Source organism: Suhomyces tanzawaensis, assembly GCF_001661415.1.
Source record: "Suhomyces tanzawaensis NRRL Y-17324 unplaced genomic scaffold CANTAscaffold_7, whole genome shotgun sequence".
NCBI classification, from domain to species: Eukaryota; Fungi; Ascomycota; class Pichiomycetes; order Serinales; family Debaryomycetaceae; genus Suhomyces; species Suhomyces tanzawaensis.
This window is the reverse complement of record NW_017963642.1, coordinates 165,294-186,513: the sequence shown is the minus strand read 5'-3', so window position 1 is coordinate 186,513 and position 21,220 is coordinate 165,294. Positions and strand designations below refer to the sequence as shown.

The 21,220-nt window shown below is 44.2% G+C and overlaps 13 protein-coding genes and 1 non-coding gene across 14 annotated transcripts; 7 read left to right on the top strand and 7 right to left on the bottom strand.

The window, feature by feature from the left end:
- Positions 1-224: 224 nt before the first annotated feature.
- Positions 225-1,314, top strand: GNA1 (glucosamine 6-phosphate N-acetyltransferase). Its single transcript, XM_020208014.1, has one exon. The coding sequence runs from the start codon at positions 368-370 to the stop codon at positions 815-817; it is 450 nt and encodes a 149-aa protein (XP_020062380.1). The 5' UTR covers positions 225-367; the 3' UTR covers positions 818-1,314.
- CANTADRAFT_27154 (mRNA splicing protein) lies at positions 884-1,396 on the bottom strand. The gene is made up of 3 exons (XM_020208013.1): positions 1,103-1,396; positions 1,021-1,053; positions 884-946 (listed from the first exon to the last, which is right to left on the bottom strand). The coding sequence occupies exons 1-3, from the start codon at positions 1,349-1,351 to the stop codon at positions 929-931; spliced, it is 300 nt and encodes a 99-aa protein (XP_020062379.1). The 5' UTR covers positions 1,352-1,396; the 3' UTR covers positions 884-928.
- A 156-nt stretch (positions 1,397-1,552) lies between these two features.
- CANTADRAFT_7743 (uncharacterized protein) lies at positions 1,553-2,791 on the top strand (the record flags this gene model as incomplete). Its single annotated transcript, XM_020211174.1, has 1 exon — positions 1,553-2,791. One exon carries the CDS (start codon positions 1,553-1,555, stop codon positions 2,789-2,791), a length of 1,239 nt encoding a protein of 412 aa, XP_020062378.1.
- Positions 2,792-2,882: 91 nt separating this feature from the next.
- Positions 2,883-4,748, bottom strand: CANTADRAFT_33187 (uncharacterized protein; the record flags this gene model as incomplete). The annotated part of the gene is made up of 2 exons (XM_020208499.1): positions 2,883-3,674; positions 3,723-4,748. Coding segments are annotated over 2 exons (1,818 nt in total), but the record flags the coding sequence as incomplete, so codon positions are not given.
- Positions 4,749-5,133: 385 nt separating this feature from the next.
- On the bottom strand, positions 5,134-5,598 carry CANTADRAFT_302578 (uncharacterized protein). The gene has a single exon (XM_020208341.1). It carries the CDS (start codon positions 5,499-5,501, stop codon positions 5,214-5,216), a length of 288 nt encoding a protein of 95 aa, XP_020062376.1. The 5' UTR covers positions 5,502-5,598; the 3' UTR covers positions 5,134-5,213.
- A 1,074-nt stretch (positions 5,599-6,672) lies between these two features.
- On the top strand, positions 6,673-9,747 carry VPS11 (tethering complex subunit; the record flags this gene model as incomplete). The annotated part of the gene is made up of 1 exon (XM_020211173.1): positions 6,673-9,747. The coding sequence occupies one exon, from the start codon at positions 6,673-6,675 to the stop codon at positions 9,745-9,747; it is 3,075 nt and encodes a 1,024-aa protein (XP_020062375.1).
- Positions 9,748-9,817: 70 nt separating this feature from the next.
- Positions 9,818-11,649, top strand: CANTADRAFT_339950 (uncharacterized protein). Its single transcript, XM_020208564.1, has one exon. It carries the CDS (start codon positions 10,004-10,006, stop codon positions 11,432-11,434), a length of 1,431 nt encoding a protein of 476 aa, XP_020062374.1. The 5' UTR covers positions 9,818-10,003; the 3' UTR covers positions 11,435-11,649.
- On the top strand, positions 11,644-12,927 carry CANTADRAFT_302547 (uncharacterized protein). Its single transcript, XM_020208340.1, has 3 exons — positions 11,644-12,023; positions 12,076-12,709; positions 12,809-12,927. The coding sequence occupies exons 1-3, from the start codon at positions 11,852-11,854 to the stop codon at positions 12,849-12,851; spliced, it is 849 nt and encodes a 282-aa protein (XP_020062373.1). The 5' UTR covers positions 11,644-11,851; the 3' UTR covers positions 12,852-12,927.
- A 75-nt stretch (positions 12,928-13,002) lies between these two features.
- On the bottom strand, positions 13,003-13,902 carry CANTADRAFT_56132 (tRNA (guanine46-N7)-methyltransferase; the record flags this gene model as incomplete). The annotated part of the gene is made up of 1 exon (XM_020210546.1): positions 13,003-13,902. One exon carries the CDS (start codon positions 13,900-13,902, stop codon positions 13,003-13,005), a length of 900 nt encoding a protein of 299 aa, XP_020062372.1.
- A 341-nt stretch (positions 13,903-14,243) lies between these two features.
- Positions 14,244-15,113, bottom strand: CANTADRAFT_27149 (mitochondrial 54S ribosomal protein uL10m). The gene has a single exon (XM_020208012.1). The coding sequence runs from the start codon at positions 15,036-15,038 to the stop codon at positions 14,283-14,285; it is 756 nt and encodes a 251-aa protein (XP_020062371.1). The 5' UTR covers positions 15,039-15,113; the 3' UTR covers positions 14,244-14,282.
- A 193-nt stretch (positions 15,114-15,306) lies between these two features.
- On the top strand, positions 15,307-16,821 carry DCR1 (ribonuclease III; the record flags this gene model as incomplete). The annotated part of the gene is made up of 1 exon (XM_020210586.1): positions 15,307-16,821. The coding sequence occupies one exon, from the start codon at positions 15,307-15,309 to the stop codon at positions 16,819-16,821; it is 1,515 nt and encodes a 504-aa protein (XP_020062370.1).
- Positions 16,822-17,035: 214 nt separating this feature from the next.
- Positions 17,036-17,108, bottom strand: CANTADRAFT_t217. The gene has a single exon. It is a non-coding gene; the product is annotated as a tRNA-Ala (tRNA).
- A 1,247-nt stretch (positions 17,109-18,355) lies between these two features.
- Positions 18,356-19,792, top strand: CANTADRAFT_7736 (uncharacterized protein; the record flags this gene model as incomplete). The annotated part of the gene is made up of 1 exon (XM_020211172.1): positions 18,356-19,792. The coding sequence occupies one exon, from the start codon at positions 18,356-18,358 to the stop codon at positions 19,790-19,792; it is 1,437 nt and encodes a 478-aa protein (XP_020062369.1).
- A 180-nt stretch (positions 19,793-19,972) lies between these two features.
- On the bottom strand, positions 19,973-21,061 carry BIO2 (biotin synthase; the record flags this gene model as incomplete). The annotated part of the gene is made up of 1 exon (XM_020210453.1): positions 19,973-21,061. One exon carries the CDS (start codon positions 21,059-21,061, stop codon positions 19,973-19,975), a length of 1,089 nt encoding a protein of 362 aa, XP_020062368.1.
- Positions 21,062-21,220: the final 159 nt, after the last annotated feature.

Here is a 21,220-nt window from a genome sequence, read left to right as displayed (position 1 = left end):
ATTATTTCAGCCCGCATAATCTGGGGCTAATATATACCAAGAAGTGGCAAAACTTTTTGTCTGCATTATTGCTGGTGGCAACTGGAAGCATGTGGAATTTGACAGGGAAGCAAATCCCGATACGGGCAGGAGCCCCGAGCAAGCGCACATTTACGAGACTGGCGTCAATTGACACCTTGGCGAGTCCAGCCGCTTCGCTGGCACAGTCAGGGTGGTGTCCCTGACATCGCCCCCAGCGCCATCGCCCCCACCTGCGTGAGTGCGCCTCAAAATAATCCCCAGGATGTGGTCACGTGTGCGGCTTTGCCAGTAAAGGCCAGATAATTCTGTTTTGGGACACATCAACAGTACACCAACCAACACCACAATGGGCTTACCACAAGGCTACACCTTCCGCAAGTTGCAGGTCTCCGACTACTCCAACAACTACATAGAAACGCTCAAGGTGTTGACCACCGTGGGCGAGGTTTCTCAGGCCCGTTTCGAGGAGTTGTTTGCCCATTGGGACAGTTTGCCCCAGCTCTACCAGCCGCATGTGATCACCAATGAACAGGGAGTGGTTGTTGCCACCGGCATGCTTCTTGTGGAGAAAAAAATGATCCACGAGTGTGGTCTGGTGGGCCACATTGAAGATATTGCCATCGCCACCTCGGAACAAGGTAAGAAGTTGGGGTACACCATGATCACCAACTTGACCCAGATCGCCGAGGCTGCTGGCTGCTACAAGGTGATTTTGGACTGTTCTACCCATAACATTGGCTTCTACGAGAAGTGTGGCTACACTAACGGGGGAACTCAGATGGTCAAAAGGGCCTAGTGTATTAGATAGATATGTGCTAAAAGGATTAGAAAAATGTGCCTAAACGTTAGCAAAGGCCCTAGCGTTAAATTATGTGCTTGTACCACCCCAAGCTTGGTGGCTAGAAGATTAGATTTTCTCAAGTGCCTAAACGTTAGTACCTCTGCTCGAAACGAGTTCCTGGTGGGTCAGAACCTCCTCGTGTCGCTCTCTATACATACTTCCAATGATACGATGGAATTCCCTCTCACAACCTGTTTGTTAGTACATGTCGTTAGTGTCGTCCACTGGCTCCATACATACGATAGTCCCAATACTGAGCTTTTCGCCATCGGCTTGTTCTTCCAAGGCATCTGCCAAAGTCACGTTCAAAAACACCTGGTGGTTAGTACATGATGCTGCGAGTAGGAGTATCCACACGAGAAGTTGTAGCACCGTCACACACCCGTGGCTCTCTTCTCTAAAAAGTGGTCCCATACATACGTCATATCCCCTTAAGGTGCCTATCACCTTTCTGCTTCCATTCAACTGCACAGACAACTTCTTGTCCATATACTATCGGTTAGTTGCTGTCCTCAGACTTTTCGGACCTCTTCCGTGTGGTACGTACACTTTTCAACTCTGGAGCAGAAACCATGGCTGTGTCGTCTGATGGTCAATCCGTAGTGTTTCTGTTCTGGTGATGTGGAATTCATCGTGGCCTGTATAGAGGCGCACCCATTAACTAGCGCGATGTATGTTTTGGTGTTCATCATGAGTAACATTCCTGATATAACGTCTCTATCGGACTTGTTGACGACGTCCCCCAACCAGCCCAGTTCGTCGGGGTCCAAAGAGCACCTGGGAGAGAAAAACACGGGACTTCGTCTAGATCTAGCTACCAAGATCAATGAAGAATCGCGTCCAGACACTGGCGAAGAGTCCAGGACAAACAATTCCATGGAGGAGATGGAGGTCCTTCTCAAGCAGCAAAGCGTGAAGCTTGCACTCGTGGGAGAGAGAAACGAATTGCTAAAAGAACGGGCCAATCTAAGAAGTTCGGTGGACGACTTGCGGGTCAAGATGAAGTACCTCCAGGACCTCAAACAAAAACAATCGACCCAGAAGAAAAGGGAGGACTTGTTGACGGAGAATGCCCGTGGCATTGTGACGAAGACGGCCATTCCTTCCTTGCAGAATGATAACGATGACGACGAGATTCTCGAGAGTTTGAACGTGCTCCCATCCTCAAACTGGAACCACCGTTTGGACTTGATCAAGAAATTCTATCCGTATATCGACGTTTTGAAAATCGCTTCATCAAACTACTATGACGAAGATGGACGCCTAGTGCGAACAATTGAGTTTGTTTTGGTATCTCCGTTACTCTTCAGGATCCCCTTCAAATTGTTAATTGATGCTAGGACAGAGGCCATATTCGATATCCAACTCCCAGAAAAGAAGAACCACTTGACAAATCATTTTAAAAAGTCCAAAACTATACTCCAAAGCTTGACCACATTGACTATGCTTTCACATTCTTTCAGTCAAGTATTCATCAAAGACTATCTCCCTGCTTGCAAGATCAATTTGGCTATGTATGGATTATCATCATTGTCGAAAATACTCCATAAACGAATATCAGTGATCTACAAATTGGTGAGAAAGTATGCAAGTCATATCAAAGACGATCAAAGGTTGAACCCGTTACTCCAAAAGGATGAATTAACAGATAATGTCAAATTGTTTTCCATTCTTAAACTGTTAGACAACGTTACACTAACAATGAAAAAGGGAGATGATATTTTCACTCTAAGTTTACATTGGGATATAGTATTGAATGATCCTGTTACTGGTGAATGTGAATCACAATTGAGCCTTGGAGTTTTTCAACAAGATGGTAAGCAGGTCTTTCCAAGCATAAATGAATTATTCATCAAATTAATCAAGGAGTATGGTGTGGTCATTGGCATAACGTTTCTTATAGAAAAGACTTTCGATCTACAAATATAGCCTACAAGTAATTGGTCATAACAATGCATATCAGTTAGAAATAATAGTACATACACCTTTCATTAATATTACAGAAGAAGAAGCATCAACAATTCATTGTGTTGTTTTCCAAGTCAAACAGGATCAGAGCAGGACGATCAAACTTTTCTTGGCTTATTCTTTTCAAAAACCAATCATTACAATAGGTAGCCAACTGTAACAAATACGAGTTTGTTTCGTTAATCGCGTTAAACTCATGTGCTGGAAGGTACTCGAATGCTAAATCCTCTTCTGATGACTCTTTAGGGTGTTGATGTGCCTCGGGGACATGACGTAAATCCAATGACCTACCAAATTGTTGGTACATATAGGACTCCAATCCATTGATGAGATCATATCGTATATCTTCCCACTCAATCCCGAGAAGTTTGTTTCCAATTGATTTTTTGTACTTGAAGTATCTGTAAACCCAGTTACCCAAAATTATTGTCTTTTTGTTAAATGAAGCGGTACTTGCTTTAGATGACGTTCTAACTTGATAGATGATTGGTTTGGATCTATCAACAACATCTTGACGTGCGATAATGGCTGTAGATTCTTGTGGAACTTCGGAAATGTAAGAAGAAGTTGAATATAATTCGTTTAGAACATCTAAATTTTCGATCGGAAACTCAAGCTTCCTCACTTTAGATCTATTTCTTATAGGATTCTTAGGTGAAAAGTCAATAGCACTGTAGTTTTCTTCCAGGTAGTCAACTGAGCTGTCAGAATCTTCGCTGGAATAGTCATCATGCTTAGGGCCAGCAAAAATCACCGTTCTAGTCAAAGGAGAAGGACCGGCTTTTCCTGAGGATCTTCTACTCTTTTTCTTCTTACTCTTAGCATCGTCAGTCAATAATTGTCTCTTTTTCCGCAGAGGTTCATTGTCATTTTCTGGATCTTCTTCATTAACATACTCCTCGTTATCATGACTTTCTGAGCCATTTTCAGCAGCGGCAGCAGCAGCAGCTGCTGCTGCAAGATCGCTCTTGGACTTGTTTCCCCTCTTTGGAGTACTGTTGTGCTCTTCGTCTGCCAAATATTGCAACCTTGTCTTGTACATTTGTTCAGAATACTCGATTTCGAAATCTGTATCTTTGTCGAAAGACTCCAATTCCTCATCGGGAATATAGTCAACTGAAGGAGGAACAGCACCACCGAATGGATTGGATGCAAGTTCTTCGGGGGAGAAATTGGTCTCGAGATAGGTGTAAAGAAGCCACAAGAACCTGCGGGCTCTGCACTTTGGATGCATTTTTGAGTTTAAGAAGAATTGCATGAACGAGTTGAAGAGTCTGCTTGACATATCCACAGACTCGTCGTCGAAGTGAGGAATGTTTTTGTTGTAGTTGCTCAACAAGAAGATGATTTGGATGACGTTTGTGTTTGGTTTCTTGACCGGAGGATGTGCAAGCAACTCTTCCAATGACTTCACCACATCATCGCCCTCGCAAACGGCCTTGAGGATCGATTTGAGTCTGGGAGTGTCTTGCAACGGCTTGGATCCTCCATATTGGGGGTCAGCCTGGAGCGACGGAATCGAGTGGTATGTTCTTAATGTGGATCTCATTTCGGGAACGAAATTGATGGTGGTGTTCATTCTGCCAGCGTTGACAAGGAGGCACACCTTGGAGACTGACTTTCCGAGGTCCACATCCTTGATCAACCGCTCCTTAAGGATCTTGGAGCACTTGGACGACTCCACGAGCGACCGGATGTAGAGCTCCGAGAACGTGAGCTTGGGGCTGTTGTTTGCCGATGGGATGTCGCAGAAGGGGAACTCGTTGGTGAACGCAGGCGTGGGGTCGTCAAAGAGCTCCTGGAGAAAGTCGTACTGGATGTCTTTGCGCCAGAACGGCTCTCCGTCGGACTTCTTCAAGTGGCGGCACTTGGGGACAGCGGGGCTGGTGTACTTTCTCTTCTTCTTCTTGGAGTTGCTGGGGTCGTACGAGGGGTCTGACAGAGGGGCTGCCTGGTCGGAGTGGTCGGTCTGGTCGGCCTGCTTAGCAAAGTGGCTAGCCAAGTGGCCAACTAATTGGCTAGAGTCGCCGTTGGCGGGATGGATGGCGCTGCTGGTGCCGTTGGCATTCTCTGGCGTGGCCTTGGCCCGGCCAGGACTCACCAAGCTGGAGATGGAAAGGGCGCTGGGGCGAGGAGGGGAATTTTCCACCACCACCGTTTCGCCAGCATGGTCGCTGGCAGTGTCCTTTGAAACGTAGGTGTCGTGGATAGGATCGTAACTCATGGGCAGGTGTGGACGGATGAGGACCCCTGACGGATTCAATGGCGTGGTGGATTCTCAGAAAAACGTGTACACAATTTGAGGCGCCGACCTCTTTTCCTTACAGGCCCGATCAAAACGAAGTGACGATAATTGTTCTGATTCGAGAACAGGCTGGTGAAATTAGCACAAAAATCTTACGAGGGACGACGGTGCGAAGACGGCTGTGGGTGCAAGCTGGTGGAGGGACCAACCAGCTGCGGTGCTGAGCGTCCTGCTCGTGCTGGAGGCACGAGGAGGCGGGAGGCGCGGGACGGTCGTGGTGGTGGTGGGACTGGCTTGACGCGCAATGGTGTGGTTTGCGCGATCTCCGGTCAGGTGGGTGGAAGTGATTGTACAGTACGGAAATTTCCAAGCAAATGTCGCGTCTCCATTAACTGGATATCTTTGATGCACCCAAGTTATGGACATGTTGCTGTGATGTAATCGGTAAGTCAAGCTTCAATATTAAATGTGTTGAGGCGAAAAGTTAATGATACCATCTTTTCTCTAACGATTGAAATTACGGGAAGTCTTTGGCTCTTTTATGAAAATATTGAGATGAACCTACCATTTTAAAGGCGAGAAAAGGATTGCTTTGCTGGAGCTAGGTGGTATCACTTCCAGATGGTCAACTCCAGCAAAGTAACCCTCCTTCCCTACGAAGTTTGCCATAGCAAGGCTCAATATTCTGATAGCCTCAGAACTCACAATAAACCTATACCCCACTTATTTTGGCGTAATTTTTTGAAACGGATTGATGTAACATATATTGTGTGCAAGGCACATTCATTGCGTTCTATAAAGCGATGATCTCCATCTTAAAACTTGTAAGAAAGGTAGTTTCGATAAGAGAGATACCCCTATCTTTGTGGAATCTAGAGGCGTTCAGCCATAACCCAGCGAATGTCTACATTAAAGCTTGGGCTTGTCGATAACAAAGAAGGCCTAGGCATTACTTCAATTGGAAATAGTGTAGTTGCGAATTATAAATTACCGAATGTTGCACCGATGGTTCTGAAATGTTTTGAAATATTAAAGCTTCTATGAAACGTCCCTCACTCCTTCTACCCACATCCCTCGTATTGGTTACTTACTACGTAGCTCTCCCGTCTCTATTGTGTTCAATTAAGTTTGTTTGCTGGCTTCCGGAACACTTCTACTGCGAAAACAATATCGAGTTATCGAAATCCAGAAAGTGAATATTGTTGTCCATTGAGATATCAAATCGTCAAAAGGGCAAACTTGCTAAGTACCAGAACACAAGACAATCTGCTCCACTTATCCTAAATGTATAAAGCAAACGAAATTATTGGGGGACCTCCCTTGCACACAAATTACGCCTATCTAACCATCGTATCCAGTTAATGGAGGTGCGACATTTACTTAGGTCTAGTGACTAATGCCACCAGTAGGAAGACTTTTCGAGATCCCACTCTGTAGAGCCCTTTGGAGTTTCGCTGTATTGTCCTGGCTCTTCATATGTTCCCTCCGCCTAGGTGTATTGCAGTATGAATGTCTGTATGATGTCTGTATAATTCTCTCGCTCTCTAGTTCCTCAACCTGTAATCGCGCTCCAACTAATCCTATAGCCACCACCAGAATGACCTCCAAGATACCGTGGAGACAGTTCCAGTTGTTCGACTTCACCCCCATCCGAGACCCCAACTACCAATCACCCGACCCGCTCTACTCGGACCCCAGCTTGTCAGCCATCCATGCCACCTCGTCGTATCTTGCTCTAGCCACCAGCAACTGTTTCCTTAAAATCGTCAACCCTCTCCAGTTCACCCTCGAGAAACAGTTCCAGGCGTACGATGCCGACTACCGCATCTCCGCTGTTAGCAGCGTGCCCAGATCCAACTTGCTAGTCACCGTAGCCGAGCGCCAAGGCTCTCCAACTGTGCTCAAGCTCTGGGACTTGACCAAAATCGTCCACTTGGACGCTATAGACCCCGACCAGGAGAAGTACAAGTTCCAGACCCAAGTCCTAATCACCAATGGCGACAATTCCTACCCTATCAGCTGTTTCCAGTTCAATGACGAGCTTACGTGCATTGCGATTGGCTACACCAACGGCAAGGTCATTCTAGTCAGAGGCGACTTGTTGAGGGATAGAGGCTCCAAGCAACGTACCATATTTGAGTCCCTTGATCCTGTCACTGGAGTCCAGTTCAACCGAGAAAACGACCTCCTTTACATCACCACTACCTCCAAAATCTTGACGGTGTTGACCACCGGCAGAAACAATGGAAAACCAGCCAAATACTTATCCAACAAAACCGGTATCGATCTCAATTGCTCAGATGTGATTCCTTCGACCCAAGAGCTAGTGGTGGCTACCCAAAATTCCATCCGATTCTACAACAACCTTGCAAAAGTTAACTCCTTTCCATTCGAGGTCTCCAAATCCAAGCTTTACTATATCAAAAATTCGTCGAAGAATTATCTACTCCTCGTGTCTTCCCTGGAGGAGGAGATCTCATCAAATAACAATAAAAAGAAGTTGGTCACAAGAATTCTCATTTTGGACTTGGATAGTCGGCATTTATCGTTCAATTTGATGGTTCCTAACAATGTCATTACCCATGTATTTGAGCAGAACGATAACATTTTTCTCCTTTCCAATGATGGGATATTGTATAAGTTACATGAAAAACCCATCAACCAACAGATCGAAGTTATCTTGCAGAGAGAATTATTCTCAGTCGCATACAGACTTGCTGAAAGAAACAAAATGTCAAAAGAAGTACTTCTCCGAATCCAAAAACTACACGGTGAGTTCCTTTATGCAAAGCAAAGCTTTGATGAATCTATTGGAGTATTCATTAAATGCTTATCGCTCTTCAAAAGTACAAGCAAAGCCCAAAATGAGGTTGAAAGTGAAGATGACGAAGATTTAGAAGATTTTGTTATGAATATCATTACAAAATTCAAGGATGTCTCCAATATTTCTAATTTGACCAAGTTCTTGCATAAGCTTTACAGCTTAAACATCGCTAATAATGATCATATTACATTATTATTGTGTTGCTACTGCAAGTTGAAATTAACTGATGATCTTGATAAATTTATTGATGATTTAGATTTGGAGAATTCTACTGATTCACCCTTCCAAGATTTAAACTTTCAATTGATTATAAATCTTTTCCAGGAATGTGGATACTTTGATCAAGTGATAAAGCTTCTCTATAAACTAAACCAACCCAACCTTATAGTCGGGATTCAATTAAACCACCTTCATCAGCCAAAACAATCATTGCACTTCATTAAGGGATTACCAATTGATGACCTTTTGCTCATTTTGATAGACCATTCAAAATCTTTGTTGGATTTTCTTCCAATAGAGACTACCGAGTTGTTGATCGACGTCTTCACAGGAAACTATAAATTAAACAAAGAGATAAGAGACACATTTATTCAAGACGTTAAAGTACAACGGGAGGAGGAAATACTCCACACTCATGAAGAGGGAGATGATGTGTCTTCGTTCCCATTAAATAGTTACAAAGCCTTTGTGACTTACTTATCAAGCTTGAAAGATGATGATATCAAAAGCAATGGAAGTAATGAACAAGCAAAAATAGATGATGAATCATCTACTCAAGAACCTACATACCTTCCCCCTCGTCCTAGTTTGATTTACCCAAGTTTCATGAATCACCCAAATGAATTTGTCATCTTTTTGGAAGCTTGCATCGAAACCTTTGATAAATACCAAGGTAACATCAATGATAAGAAAGAATTATTGATGACTCTATTGGAAATGTATCTTACCATAGCCAGCAAACTTGAAGATGGGGAGTCCAATGAATGGAAAGATAAAGCTAAGCAATTGGTTGACAACAATTCCGAGCTTCTTGATAATTCTTCCTTGTTGTTAGTATCCCATATTTATGATTTCAAGGAAGGTGAAGCATTGTCGAAAGAGCAATCAGGATTTGAAGAAAGTTTATTTACTACATATCAAATTTCTGAGGACGTGGAGAAATGTTTTGAGATGGTGAGAAGGTACGGAGATCAGAAACCAGAGTTATACAAGTTGATGTTGAAGTTCATGATATTTAAACAGCTGGTTTTTGACCAAGTGACGCAACAGGACTTTAGATTTATTTTGAACAAGATCGAAAAGCTAAAGATCATGAACCCCTTGGAGATATTGCAAATCTTGACCGGTGGAGCCGAAAATGAATTTGTTACTCTAGGATTGGTGAAGGACTACTTAATCGATTTCATTGATAACCAGAGTAAGGAAATCAATAATAACCATAAGTTAATTGAGTATTATGAAACAGAGTCGACAAAAACGTCTCATAAGCTCACTGAGCTCAATACCAAGCCTTTTGTCATCCAAAATAATAAGTGTTCGCAATGTGGCCAGAAGCTTGATTACCCAGTAATCCACTTTAGGTGCAAACATTCATTCCATCAGAAATGCCTCAACAATAATTTGATTGCCACCTCGGTGAATGACGATTCTGCAACGGAAAAACAGTGTCCCATCTGCATCAACGAAATTGATGAGATAAAGTCCATAAGGAATAGTCAATTCAAGTCTAAGGACACTTTAGAGGTGTTTGAGGGCAATTTGCACGAAAGCAAGGATAGGTTCAAGTATATCAGCGAATACTTGGGCAAGGGGGTCATGGAAAACGAATCTGTGACTTTGATGAACTAGCATTTATAGAATCCATAAAGCTTGTATAGAAGATTCAATGTAACCAAAAGTACGGATAATCAATTGTACCAAAGACTTCCGGTCACGATCATGAAGGATCTCCAGATTCGTATTAGGGCATTTTGATTGCACCCAGAGAGGGGGCTCCTAACGTTTCGCAGTCAATTTTTGCAATCATCTGAAACCACACTGAGGAAAGCTCAAAACAACGGGTGTCTATTTAACCAAAGCACAGTATGAGCAGATGTGACCAGAAATGATTCCGCTACGGAGGAACGCTAGGGAAATACTAGCTCGAAGAAGCAAAATCCACCCCATCAGCGGAACAAGGTCCCAGACACCGTCAGCTGGATCCAACAGAACCAACAGCAAAAGCGCGTCAGAATGGTCAAACTGTGACAGTTATACTGCGGAAGACGATGATGATGACATTTACTGTCCCTCTTGGCTCAAGGATAGGCAGTTATGTTCCGAAAGGCCTTTTGAGCCGGATAGTTTCGAGGGGTGGATGTATTCATTCTTCGAGTATCTTGAGAGAGAACTCGAGTATTTTGAGTCCATGCTTGCAAAACACTGCTATTGCTTCGGATTTAACACTAGGGAGTCGGGCCTTGTGTTTGGTGAGGTGTGTTTGTTTGAAAACTACAACAGGCGACCCGTTCATAGCTGGAAGAAGGTGGTTGGCAAGGAAAGCGAGCCACCATTACAGTTCGAAAGACTGGCTGAGATTGACACCATTTTTAGCGAGATGCTTGCTGGATGCAGCAGGCTCCAGCCGACTTTATTATCTCTTCACACGACACTTCCGTTGAAGTATACGGTTATTGGAACCACCCTCAGGGGCCGGGCCCAGGACGACGTCAAGAGTTTGGTGCTTCGTCCGTTGGAGCAGGTGTTCCAGTATCCGCGATACTTGACTGCACTAATCAACTTGGCACCCTCCAGGGTGGTTTCTGACCATTGCAAGAGCGAGATGCTCCGCACGCTCCGTACAATCAACCAGATTTTGACACAGCTCCGCGACACCAACGACGAGAATATGGTGGATACGTGGGCAAAGTACTTGGCACCGGACCCTATGCAGGGTGGGCGGCCAGAAGTGTCCTCCAGCCATGATCTTGGCGGGACTTTCGAGGTCCAGTTGCGGTCTGCAGACGATCTCAGGATCGTTGGGTGCAAAACGGTTTGGCCCTACCAGAAACCACCGCGGGAAAATCCGCACCTCGCCAGGCTAGTGCACCACCAGACGAAGTGCCTCGTGCACGTACGGAAACAGCTCCAGGGCCACGTCCACCAGTTGGGGGTGTTCAGCCGGGAACAGCTTCGCTACAGCACGCTCTGGACCGAGACAATGGTGGAAACCCGTGCCAGTGGCAACTACATCGCCTCCATGTACGAGTGTTTCGAGCAGAAAAACCAGTTCCAGGGCGAGCGCACCACCGCGGCGATCCGCCAGTTGCGGGGGCTTATCGCGCAGATCTCGCGCGCCGTTGCGGCGCCGGCGATTTGCCCCGAGGTGGTGCACCATCTCCAAGAACTCGCCACCCTCGTGTGGAGTCGGTTCGTGGAGATCTCCCGCCAGTGGTACGCGGCCCACGGCAGCCATCGCCACTACACGGTGGGCGCTATTGCGTCCCACTACCAGCAATCGTTCCAGGTGGCCACGGCAACCATCCGAAAAATGTGACACGCATCCGTGCAAAATGTGATGAGGGTGCCAGCGCGTGGTGGTGCCGAAAAGACCTGACTGTGGCCGACCCACCCGGATGGTGACACATGGCCAGCACCACAGTACCAGCACTACTACCACTGCCACTACCAGCACCACCCCACAACCACCATCTACTAGGCGACACGTCATCCACATGCCAGTACCGCCCCTACTGCCACCCCCTGGCCACCGGCCCATCCATCAGGGTCCTATCGTCTTGTGACGATTGCTACCCTCACGTGCGAAAGTCGTCAAGGAGAAAAATTTCATCCAGGGGCGTCTAGCCGATAATGTTCGATCTTGCGAGCGAGGATATCTTTCGATCTCGTTGTCCCATCCGTTTTTTAGTTGTCCATTGATACTAATCGCATCTACCCCCTCCACTGTATCATTATGTCCGCCCCATCAGTCACCGCCGACCACCAAGACGTCCTCTCCTTGTTGACCTGGAAAGACCCCGTCAAGACCGGGAAGGTCTTCGGAGGTGTGGTTGCTGGATTGTTGATCTTCAAGACCATCAACTTGTTCAACATCTTCTTCCACCTCGCCTACATCGGCTTGTTGCGTACGTACCCAATCGCCTGCACCCACTCCGCCCGCTCCTACTAACCGTCTAGTCTCTGCTGCCGCCGAATACGCCGGCAAGTTGGTCACTGGCCAAGGCTTCGTCACCAAGTACAAGCCTGCCGTCAAGTCCCACGCCAAGCACTTCAACGACGAATTCTTGCCGCTCGTGGCCGAATTCAACTTGAAGGCCGAGCAAGAATACCAGAAGATCGTGTTTGCCCACGACATCGAAACCACCTTGAAGGCTGCTGGTGTCTCCTACGTGTTGTTCAAGGTCACCTCCTGGTTCTCCTTGTTCACTTTGATCACCACTGCCGTTGTCTTGCTCTTCACTGTTCCTGCCTTCTACGTCCACAACAAGAAGCAAATTGATGCCTTGGTTGCTCAATACTCCCAGATCGCCAGAGAAAAGACCTCCGAATACTCCAAGTGTGCCCAATCCAAGGCCTCCCCATACGTCAACGACCTCATCAAGAAGACTGGTCCAGTCGGCAACTTCATCAGCTCCAAATTCCCAACCAGAACCGCAGGATCCACTGTCGGTGACTCCAGAGCCACTAGCTTCGGAACCGATGCTGATGCTTCCATCCACGCCAAGAAGGTGGAAGAAGAAATCTCCACTGCCACCTCCACCGGTGCTACCAAGTTCCCAGAAGTTCCAGCCGCCTCTTTGAACGCCTACACCACTCAAGACATCGTTGACGAGATCAAGGAAGCCAAGGTCGATGCTGTCCACGATGCTACCAAGGCCATCTAAGTTCTTTTTTGATTGTTCAAGAATAGAAAGAAAGGTTTATTAACAGGTTCTTTCAACAGTCTACAGTAAACTAACCAAGTCTATACTTGTTCAACCTTTTTTTTAACTTGCGTTGTGTTTCTGATATTTATTTATTACTATTTATTTATTGCCTTCTTCCACAGTTGCTTGTATATTATTTATGCTGACTGTTCTAATATACACATGTCCTTTCAAACTATCAATCACAATCTTCTGGAGTGGGCAATCTTCTGAAGCATGCAATCCACTTTGAGCCCTTGTTTCTGGTGACTTTTTGACCCTCCTCAGTGGCGTTGTACATGATGGACACACATTTATCTTGTTCTTCCCACGCCTTATCTAATCTCTCAAACATGGGATGCTCTTCTAAGTGCTTAGCCATCCAGATGTGCAAGTCCTCGACATCGGTGATAGTATACACGACACCTCCTTCTCTTAACACGTAGGCATACTCCGACAAAAGAGTGTTGGTGATAATTCTGGCCTTGTGTTTTCTTTGCTTAAAATGAGGGTCTGGGAAACAGAAGAACATCTTAGAAAGTTGGCCCTTTTGGAAAAAGTTGGGTAAGAATTTCATGGCGTTGCCTCTTAACACTGATATGTTCTGGAAATTAACCTCGTCGTCCTTGTGCTTTTCTCTTAATGCAATAATACGATCCTCGACGTATTGGGTGACTTGAACACGAATCTCCATCCCCAAAATCAAGGTAGAAGGGTACTCGGGAGCCAATTTGGTCAACAAACCACCGTATCCACACCCTATATCCGCAATCTCCACTTTAGATAACATACTGTCCGAGTCCTTGTCATGGTACTGGGGGTATAATTTTTCCCACTTCATATCCTCGGGAGACCTTGGGTACTCCAATCTGTGATCAGAGAACGGGTTGGAGTGGGCTCTTTGTCTGTAGAACCTCTTTCTTGGAAGGTGAACTTGGGCCTTTCCATCGGTGTCTTCGACTGGTTCTGACTCTTCGAATCTGGCATGCTTCAACTTTTTTCTGGTTTCTTCCTGGTTGGTTCTGTACTGTCTTCTCCTGGTTTCAGCTTCTTGCTGTTCACGCAACTGCGTCTCTTTGTCTTTGACTGGTTTGGCCATCTTCTGTTGGTGTAGAGATGAGATCCAAATTTTTCATATTAACTCGGTGCGAGCGCAGACTACCACGCAGTTAAGATAAGGTGAGAGTACAACTAGTCAATGGAAACTAGAAAAGCAAGCTGAGAGTGGAAAAAGTGTCTCTAAGCAATGGCATGGGTTTGGGTGGATAAGTAGTGAATTTTGGATTTCCACAGGTGAAATGCCTCCCCAACCCGTTCCTCAGCTACTATTTGCCAATTATACTGTAGGTTAATTGGCTCGTGCTCTTGCAGTTCACTTCTAATTACGGGCTACAGTTGGCAATCCGTGCCCCAATTGTTAGCCAAGTCGGTTCTACAGCTCTTAATGCTTTCCAAATGTTCATTACTATGTACAGGTATCTATTCTTCATTTGGGTCCATGTCCTTACGACGTTCTTCCAAGGTAAGGTACAACATGTTGGAGGCCGACTCCAAAGTTCTGACTAAGCCAGCACCTCCCAAGATAGTAAGCAAACCAGCCAATTGACTGTTTAACTGGTCCTTGGTTGGTAAGTCCTTGAACTTGTTGATTTCATCCAAATCATTGACAGTGGTCTCAACACGAGCTCCGACCACGAATAACTTGTCTTGAAAGCCCCTGACAGTCTTCAATACTTGGGCGACAATACTTGGATCACTCTTTGGAATAGTGATTAATGCGGTAGGTCCACTCAATAATGGATGCAATGGATGTTTCACGTCCTTGTTCTTTTTGGTGCTTTCTGCCAAAGCTGGGTCTTCTTCGTGTGCTGATCTCAAGTAGACTGTATATATGTTGTTGGCAATGACATTAAATTGGGCACCAGCTTTCTTTAACTCAGATCTGAGTTTCTTGTTGTCTGCCTTGGGTATGTTGTTGTGATGGACGTATAAAACAATCTCGTTGTTGTCATTGAGGTACTTGTAGTAGTCCATCAAGAAAGTCTTTCTTGACAACACTGGCTTAGCGGTGGCTCTATCATTCAAACTGAATATTGGTGCCTTGGGAGCAGCTTCAGTGCTGTATGATGATCTTGTGAGTATGACACGGGAGAGCCCATTTATGGTGGAGGCCCTTGGAGCGTTGGCGATAATACCGCCTCTCAAACTACTGGCCAAACATCTAGCGAATACCATCTCGTTTGGTTGTAGGGGTGTCGATGTCGATTAGTCCTAATTTTTCACCATTAACTTTTTTTGACAGCCGCACACGACCATCTACACTCACGTGAGGTTCGCCCTCATCTGGTAATTTTACCCCATCACCATATTTTACGACCACAGTTGATGAAGCCCGGCTAATTTCTATTATTTATTAGGATTGGCACAGAGAATGAAAACTAAAAATAATGGTGTGACATCGAAAGGTTTAGCTAACGAATCATCTTCCACAAACAAACGGAAAATGGATCGAGGAACTGAAGACGGATCTTCAAAAAGACAAAATTCTTCCTTACAGAATGGCAATAGCGAGATTGGATTAGTTGAAGTCCAGAAACTTGAGTATGGAACAAGAACATTGCAGAAGAGTGTGCGCTTGATTGTTAATGACGCACCGGATGTTATTGAACTCGAAAGAATTTCCAATTCCAGTTCTACTGATCCAAGCATCAAGGCAGAACTTGAACAGAACAAGCTCCTTCATTTAGCCTCTCAATTAAAAACCAAGTATAAATTAGGCCAGCTCAAGATCTTTGACGACATAGCTGAGTCTCATGTGGAAATATCTGATGAGGAAAAGACCAAATTGGAGGCCATTTCGGAATTGCCAGAAGATAAAATGCAGATCGACATCCCATACCTCACACCTTCTGCACTGGTACTTTCCCACACTGGATTGGACGGAACCATGCCTCCATTGCCAGTGATCAAGGATCCTCACTTATACGAAAGAGTCTTCATTCATAAGTCCACCATTAATCTGAAATCATACTTGCAACAGCATGAGCTAATTAACTTGCATAACGAAAGGTTGGAATTTTTGGGTGATTCCATCTTGAACAATTTGGCAACTTTAATCATTTACGATAGATTCCCTGGTGCCTCCGAAGGTGACTTGACCAAGATTAGATCACATCTTATTGATAACAAAACCTTGAAAGAATTTTCCTTCGAGTATGGACTTAACAAGAAGTTAAGAACAAATATCAACGAAGAGATCTTGAAACTGAGTGATCAAAAGATTTATGCTGATATTTTTGAAGCTTATGTTGGTGCGTTGGGTATCGAGCGAGGATTAGATTTCGCTGAAATCAAAGATTGGTTAGCCAAGTTGTATGAGAAGAAGCTCAGCGAGTTTGACATTGAATATGATATCCAGCCTCTCAATAAGGAAGCAAAAACTGAATTATACTCCGTCTTGGGAACTGCCCAGTTCCATCCTACCTACCATGTTATTTCCAAAGGTGACGGAACCAATCAACCATTTGAGATTGAATGTAAAATGGGCAATGATGTTTTAGGTTTTGGAACTGCAAGCAATATGAAAGACGCAGGATTGAGAGCTGCCATGACTGCGTTGAACAACAAGCCAATGCTCGAAAAGTACCACAAGTTAAGAATGGCTACAGACAGAAAAGAATCGGTAAAATTGACTAAGAAAGTAAAGGTCCCAGAGGAAGAGCCCGCAAAGCCAAAGCTTGTCATGGTTAATAGCTCGATCTTTCCGGTCAAGGGCAACGAAGACGACCCCCTTGATTCTGATGCGAAGAATAGATTATATGCAGAAATAGGTAAGAGAATCGGAGAAGTTCCCCAGTATGAGATTGCTTCTATCAACAACGGTGTTGCCGTGGTGGAATTGAAGATCAAAGGAGTTACAGTTGCAACTGCAACTGACAAGTCTAAGAAAAGGGCCATGACGAGAGCTGCGATGGCATTAGTTAATAATCGAGAAGCTTTGGAAGAGTTGTGCAAGTAATGTATACATAACTTGACTAGACAACCAAAAGCTTGTGGTTGGATTTCCATTCCACTGAATATTGATATTTAAATGTAGTAAAATATACTAAATGCTAGAAATTAACTGGGAAGTTTGTACAGATTGTAATTGAACCCAAGAACCTTCACAGGTCAATGTTCCATTTAATTGAAATGTTGTCTTGTTGTTGGAGGAGTCCAAAAATTAAAAAGAATGGACGAGTCCGGAGTCGAACCGGAGACCTTTCGCATGCTAAGCGAACGCGCTACCAACTACGCCACACGCCCTTTTCTTGTTGCTTTGATTCTTCTAAAAATATGGTTTTTGCAAGTCCTCCTGTTAGTAAGTTATTACTAATAAATTAGGGTGATCCAGGGAGCAGATTATAATATACTTCCACTAACTTTTATTGTATTCTAGACCTGTAGTTCCTGGGTATAAATCGAATTGTAACTTCTGGCTAGTGATGTTTTGACAATACGTAAGCCATTTTACTTGTTTCACTCGGCATGCAACATCCCATTTCCCCCATTCGTCGGGAATCTCATAGTATTTGTTGTATATGCTTCCAAAGTATGGTCAAATGGGCATAAATCTCATTATATCCGTATGAATATGAACGTAAAGTTACAATTGCGATCGAGGTTATCATTGTTGGTGATACACATTGCCTTTCACCAACCTCTTACTCAAAAGATTTGTCGAAAATCTCTCACGAAGAACCCAATGCATCAACCCAGACATTACATAGAGCCCTATATTGTTTTCCTAATCTGGTGCTCTGATAATCTCTCTCTCCGTATACTCTGCCTCTCAACTAGTGGATCAACGCTATGAGATTTATATACAGAACTCACTTCGATCTATTACAGTGAGCTTCGCACCCAGTTTTGCTCCGACCTGAATATTCTGAAAATACCAGAAAACACCAACAGGAGATCATAGATTGCAATCTGAAAGGTTTACTATAGAATGTCATTGTATAATAATGAAATCGGTATCTTTCTTATTCCAACGAAAAACTCCCACCTCATTTCTATTTCTTGAAATATTTTGCATAATTACTGCAAAATTGAAATGTTGATGTACTATTTGAAATTATTTTCCGAAGACAATTACTGGCAAACAGAGGACTCACATTTCAGCTTCGAGTCTAGCATATACTTGAGGATGATATAAGATCCACAATTTGATCTGGAGATTAAATTGCGGGGGTTGCTCGAAAATCTCTCGGGTGGCGCATAATACAAAGTAGGACCAACACTTCCAAGCTACCGTTTTAAGAGCAGTTTCATTTATACAATTAGACTATCAGTCATATACCTATGTAGTTGCTCCGTTATAGCCAAACATCCTTTTTTATGGTGCTCACTATAATGCTCAGGCCCAGATCCAGTCGCACTAGCGCATTGTTTACGTGATCCTACTTTTACCCTTAAATATAATTAGTAGGAACTAGAAAAGCCCAAAGAGACAATCGGGTTGACTAATCCCGACACTTCAAGGAACAACTCTCTTGATATAGAAAGTCAGCATGGTTAGCAATGGCAAGGGCGAAAATGCCACCCCAGATCAAACTACTCATTCACTCCAAAAGACACCCCAGTCATCCCAAACAAACAACCAGAACACGCCAAAAGGCCACACAAGCACCAGCAATGGAACCAAGCCTCCCGAGCATCTCTCTGAGTTTTATTCCTTCATGAATACGAAGTCCAGCATACCCTTATCTCCTACACCCAGTAGTTCGTCCAGGAAGATTCCAGCCGCATCAGAAGATCGCAAGATCCAACGCCAGCCTTCCTTGAATACATTCACATCCTTTTCGCCGTCTGTACTGGACCTTCCTAGCATTGTCACATCAAAGGACTTTCTGAACAACATCAAAACCTACAACAAGCTACTCAGCCTGGCTTCAAAATTGAGAACAACTTTACTCCAAGTATCCGAAGCCGCCAATGAATTTGGCCAAGCATTGGAAGAGTGCATCACCGAGTGCCCGAAATCAAACAATAATAAGAGTGTAAGTGATGGCTTGATGAACGCTGGTGGGTTACAATACATGTTGGGAAGCAATCAACAGATATTGAGTAATTTGATACGAACTAGTTTTGAAGAACCATTGGCCAAAGAATTGGCCAGATTACAGGAAGAGTACACCGTCAATCATGGGTACTATCAACAGGAAGTTAAAAGAAAATCTCAGGCATTGAGAGAAAAGGAATTGGAAAATTTGAAGTTATCTAAGCAGAGAACCCGAAATTTGAACGCATACAAAAACAATCTTCTCAACTTGACTAATCAGCTTGAAGAAATTGACCGCCTCAAGTATGATTATTATCATGAAATTAATTTGATGATCGAAAGGTTCAACCTGGAACAACTATTGATAAAGACTGGTTCTTTAGTGAGGGCACAATTGGAAATTTTTGAGGGGATAGCGAGAAAGGGATGGTCCGGTGGGGGGTTGGATGAGCTACTTGAGATATCTCCAGATTTATTTGAAGCTAGTTACGAGTCTGATGATGTTACAACTCCAGATAACGACTATGATGATAGACTTGGGGGTTTAGATAAGAGTGCCTCAGTTTCGACTTTGAAGCAGAATCTGGTGACAAATCATGATGTACGAGAAGGGGTCAAAAACATCGATAAAGAGGTCCTCGAAGTTGTTAAGGTGGAGGATGAGGATGATTACGTCGAGGACAATGTTACCGCGGATACAGTTCGAATTGATAGGAGTCGCCTGCAAACCCCCAGAAATGAAGATCAAACCTCTTCAATATCTAAACCCCTTGCGTCAAGCAAGTTTTCCGAAACAGAAGGCGGCCAAGACGAATCATTTTCCCTACCGGTTGTCCATAATTCTTCCTTGTTGGGCCCCAAGTACAAGTCATCAGATGCTGAAACCTCTCCAGAAAGTATTGCTAATATTGACCATCACAACATTTTAGATGAGTTAGATAACTAAAGGAAAGCATCACCTATATGACCATCACAATATATTAGTTCCAGGAGTTAGAGAACTAAAATTATGTATTGACTACATGACAATAAAAAACGTTGAATAGTCATAGGACTACAAAATAATTAATGAGAAGCAATTTCAGATTGTAGCAAATATTGGTGATAGGGCTCATGGCATACATAATTAAGAGGAGGCAGAGACATAAACAGGCTTTGTAGCTTCAGAGGAAGGAACCTTCATGGTGTTGTCAAGTCTTCTGAAACTTGCCATAGGCTTAATTCCCCATTTGGCGAACATGGCCTTGTCTTCGTCCCATCCATTACACATGGTGGTCAACATCTTCTCACCAGTAAAGATAGCGTTAGCACCACCCATGAAACATAAGAATTGTTCGTGTTCCTTCATACCGTAACGTCCAGCAGACAATCTAATCTTTGATCCAGGCATGATTAATCTAGCAGTGCAAATAACCTTCAACATTTTATCGAATTGGAGCTTACGAGGGGAGTTTTCTGGTAATTTGGCCAAGTCGTCAGCCATAGGAGTACCTGGGATAGGAATCAATCTGTTGACTGGGAAGGACTCAGGATGTCTTTCCATGGTGGATAAAGTGTGCAAAAATGAAATGTGATCCTCGGTGGTTTCACCCAAACCTAAGATAGCACCAGAACAAGCCTGGAGACCAGCAGCTTGAACGTTCTTGATGGTGGTCAATCTTTCGTCGAAAGTTCTGGTAGTAATGACGTTTGGATAGTGCTCACGGGAAGTATCGATGTTATGATTGTAGGCAGTGAGACCGGCAGCCTTCAACTCCTTAGCTTGGTCAGCATCCACCATACCCAAAGTAACACAGGTTTCCATACCCAACTCCTTGTTAATTCTGGAGATCATTTCGGTGATTCTCTTCATTCCCGACTTTCTTCCTTTCATGTCTCTCCATGCAGCACCCATACAGAAACGAGTAGATCCATTTTCCTTAGCGATTCTGGCCTTTTCCATGACTTCATCCACCTGGACCAACTTTTCTGCCTTGAGACCAGTGTCGTATTTGGAGGACTGCGCACAGTACTTACAGTCTTCGGCACAACCACCGGTCTTGATGGATAACAAGGAGCACATTTGAACTTCCAGAGGGTTATGGTATTTACGATGTTGGAGTTGAGCTTGGTGCATCAATTCCATCAATGGGGTGTCGTAAATCTCTTTGATTTGTTCTTTGGTCCACGAGTTGAGGGGGGCATTTGCAGTTCTAGCAATTTCAAGGGCGCTCATGTTGGTGTTGCCAACAGTTTCGGTGTGAATATTGAAATCAATAGTAGAGTTGTCAACCTCCACAAGCTTCATGGCTTGGAGGTTGGTGGTGGCACGCATCCATGCTCTGGATGTGGAACTGAGAAATCTTTTGGCTACTGTCATAATGAAGGAATCCAG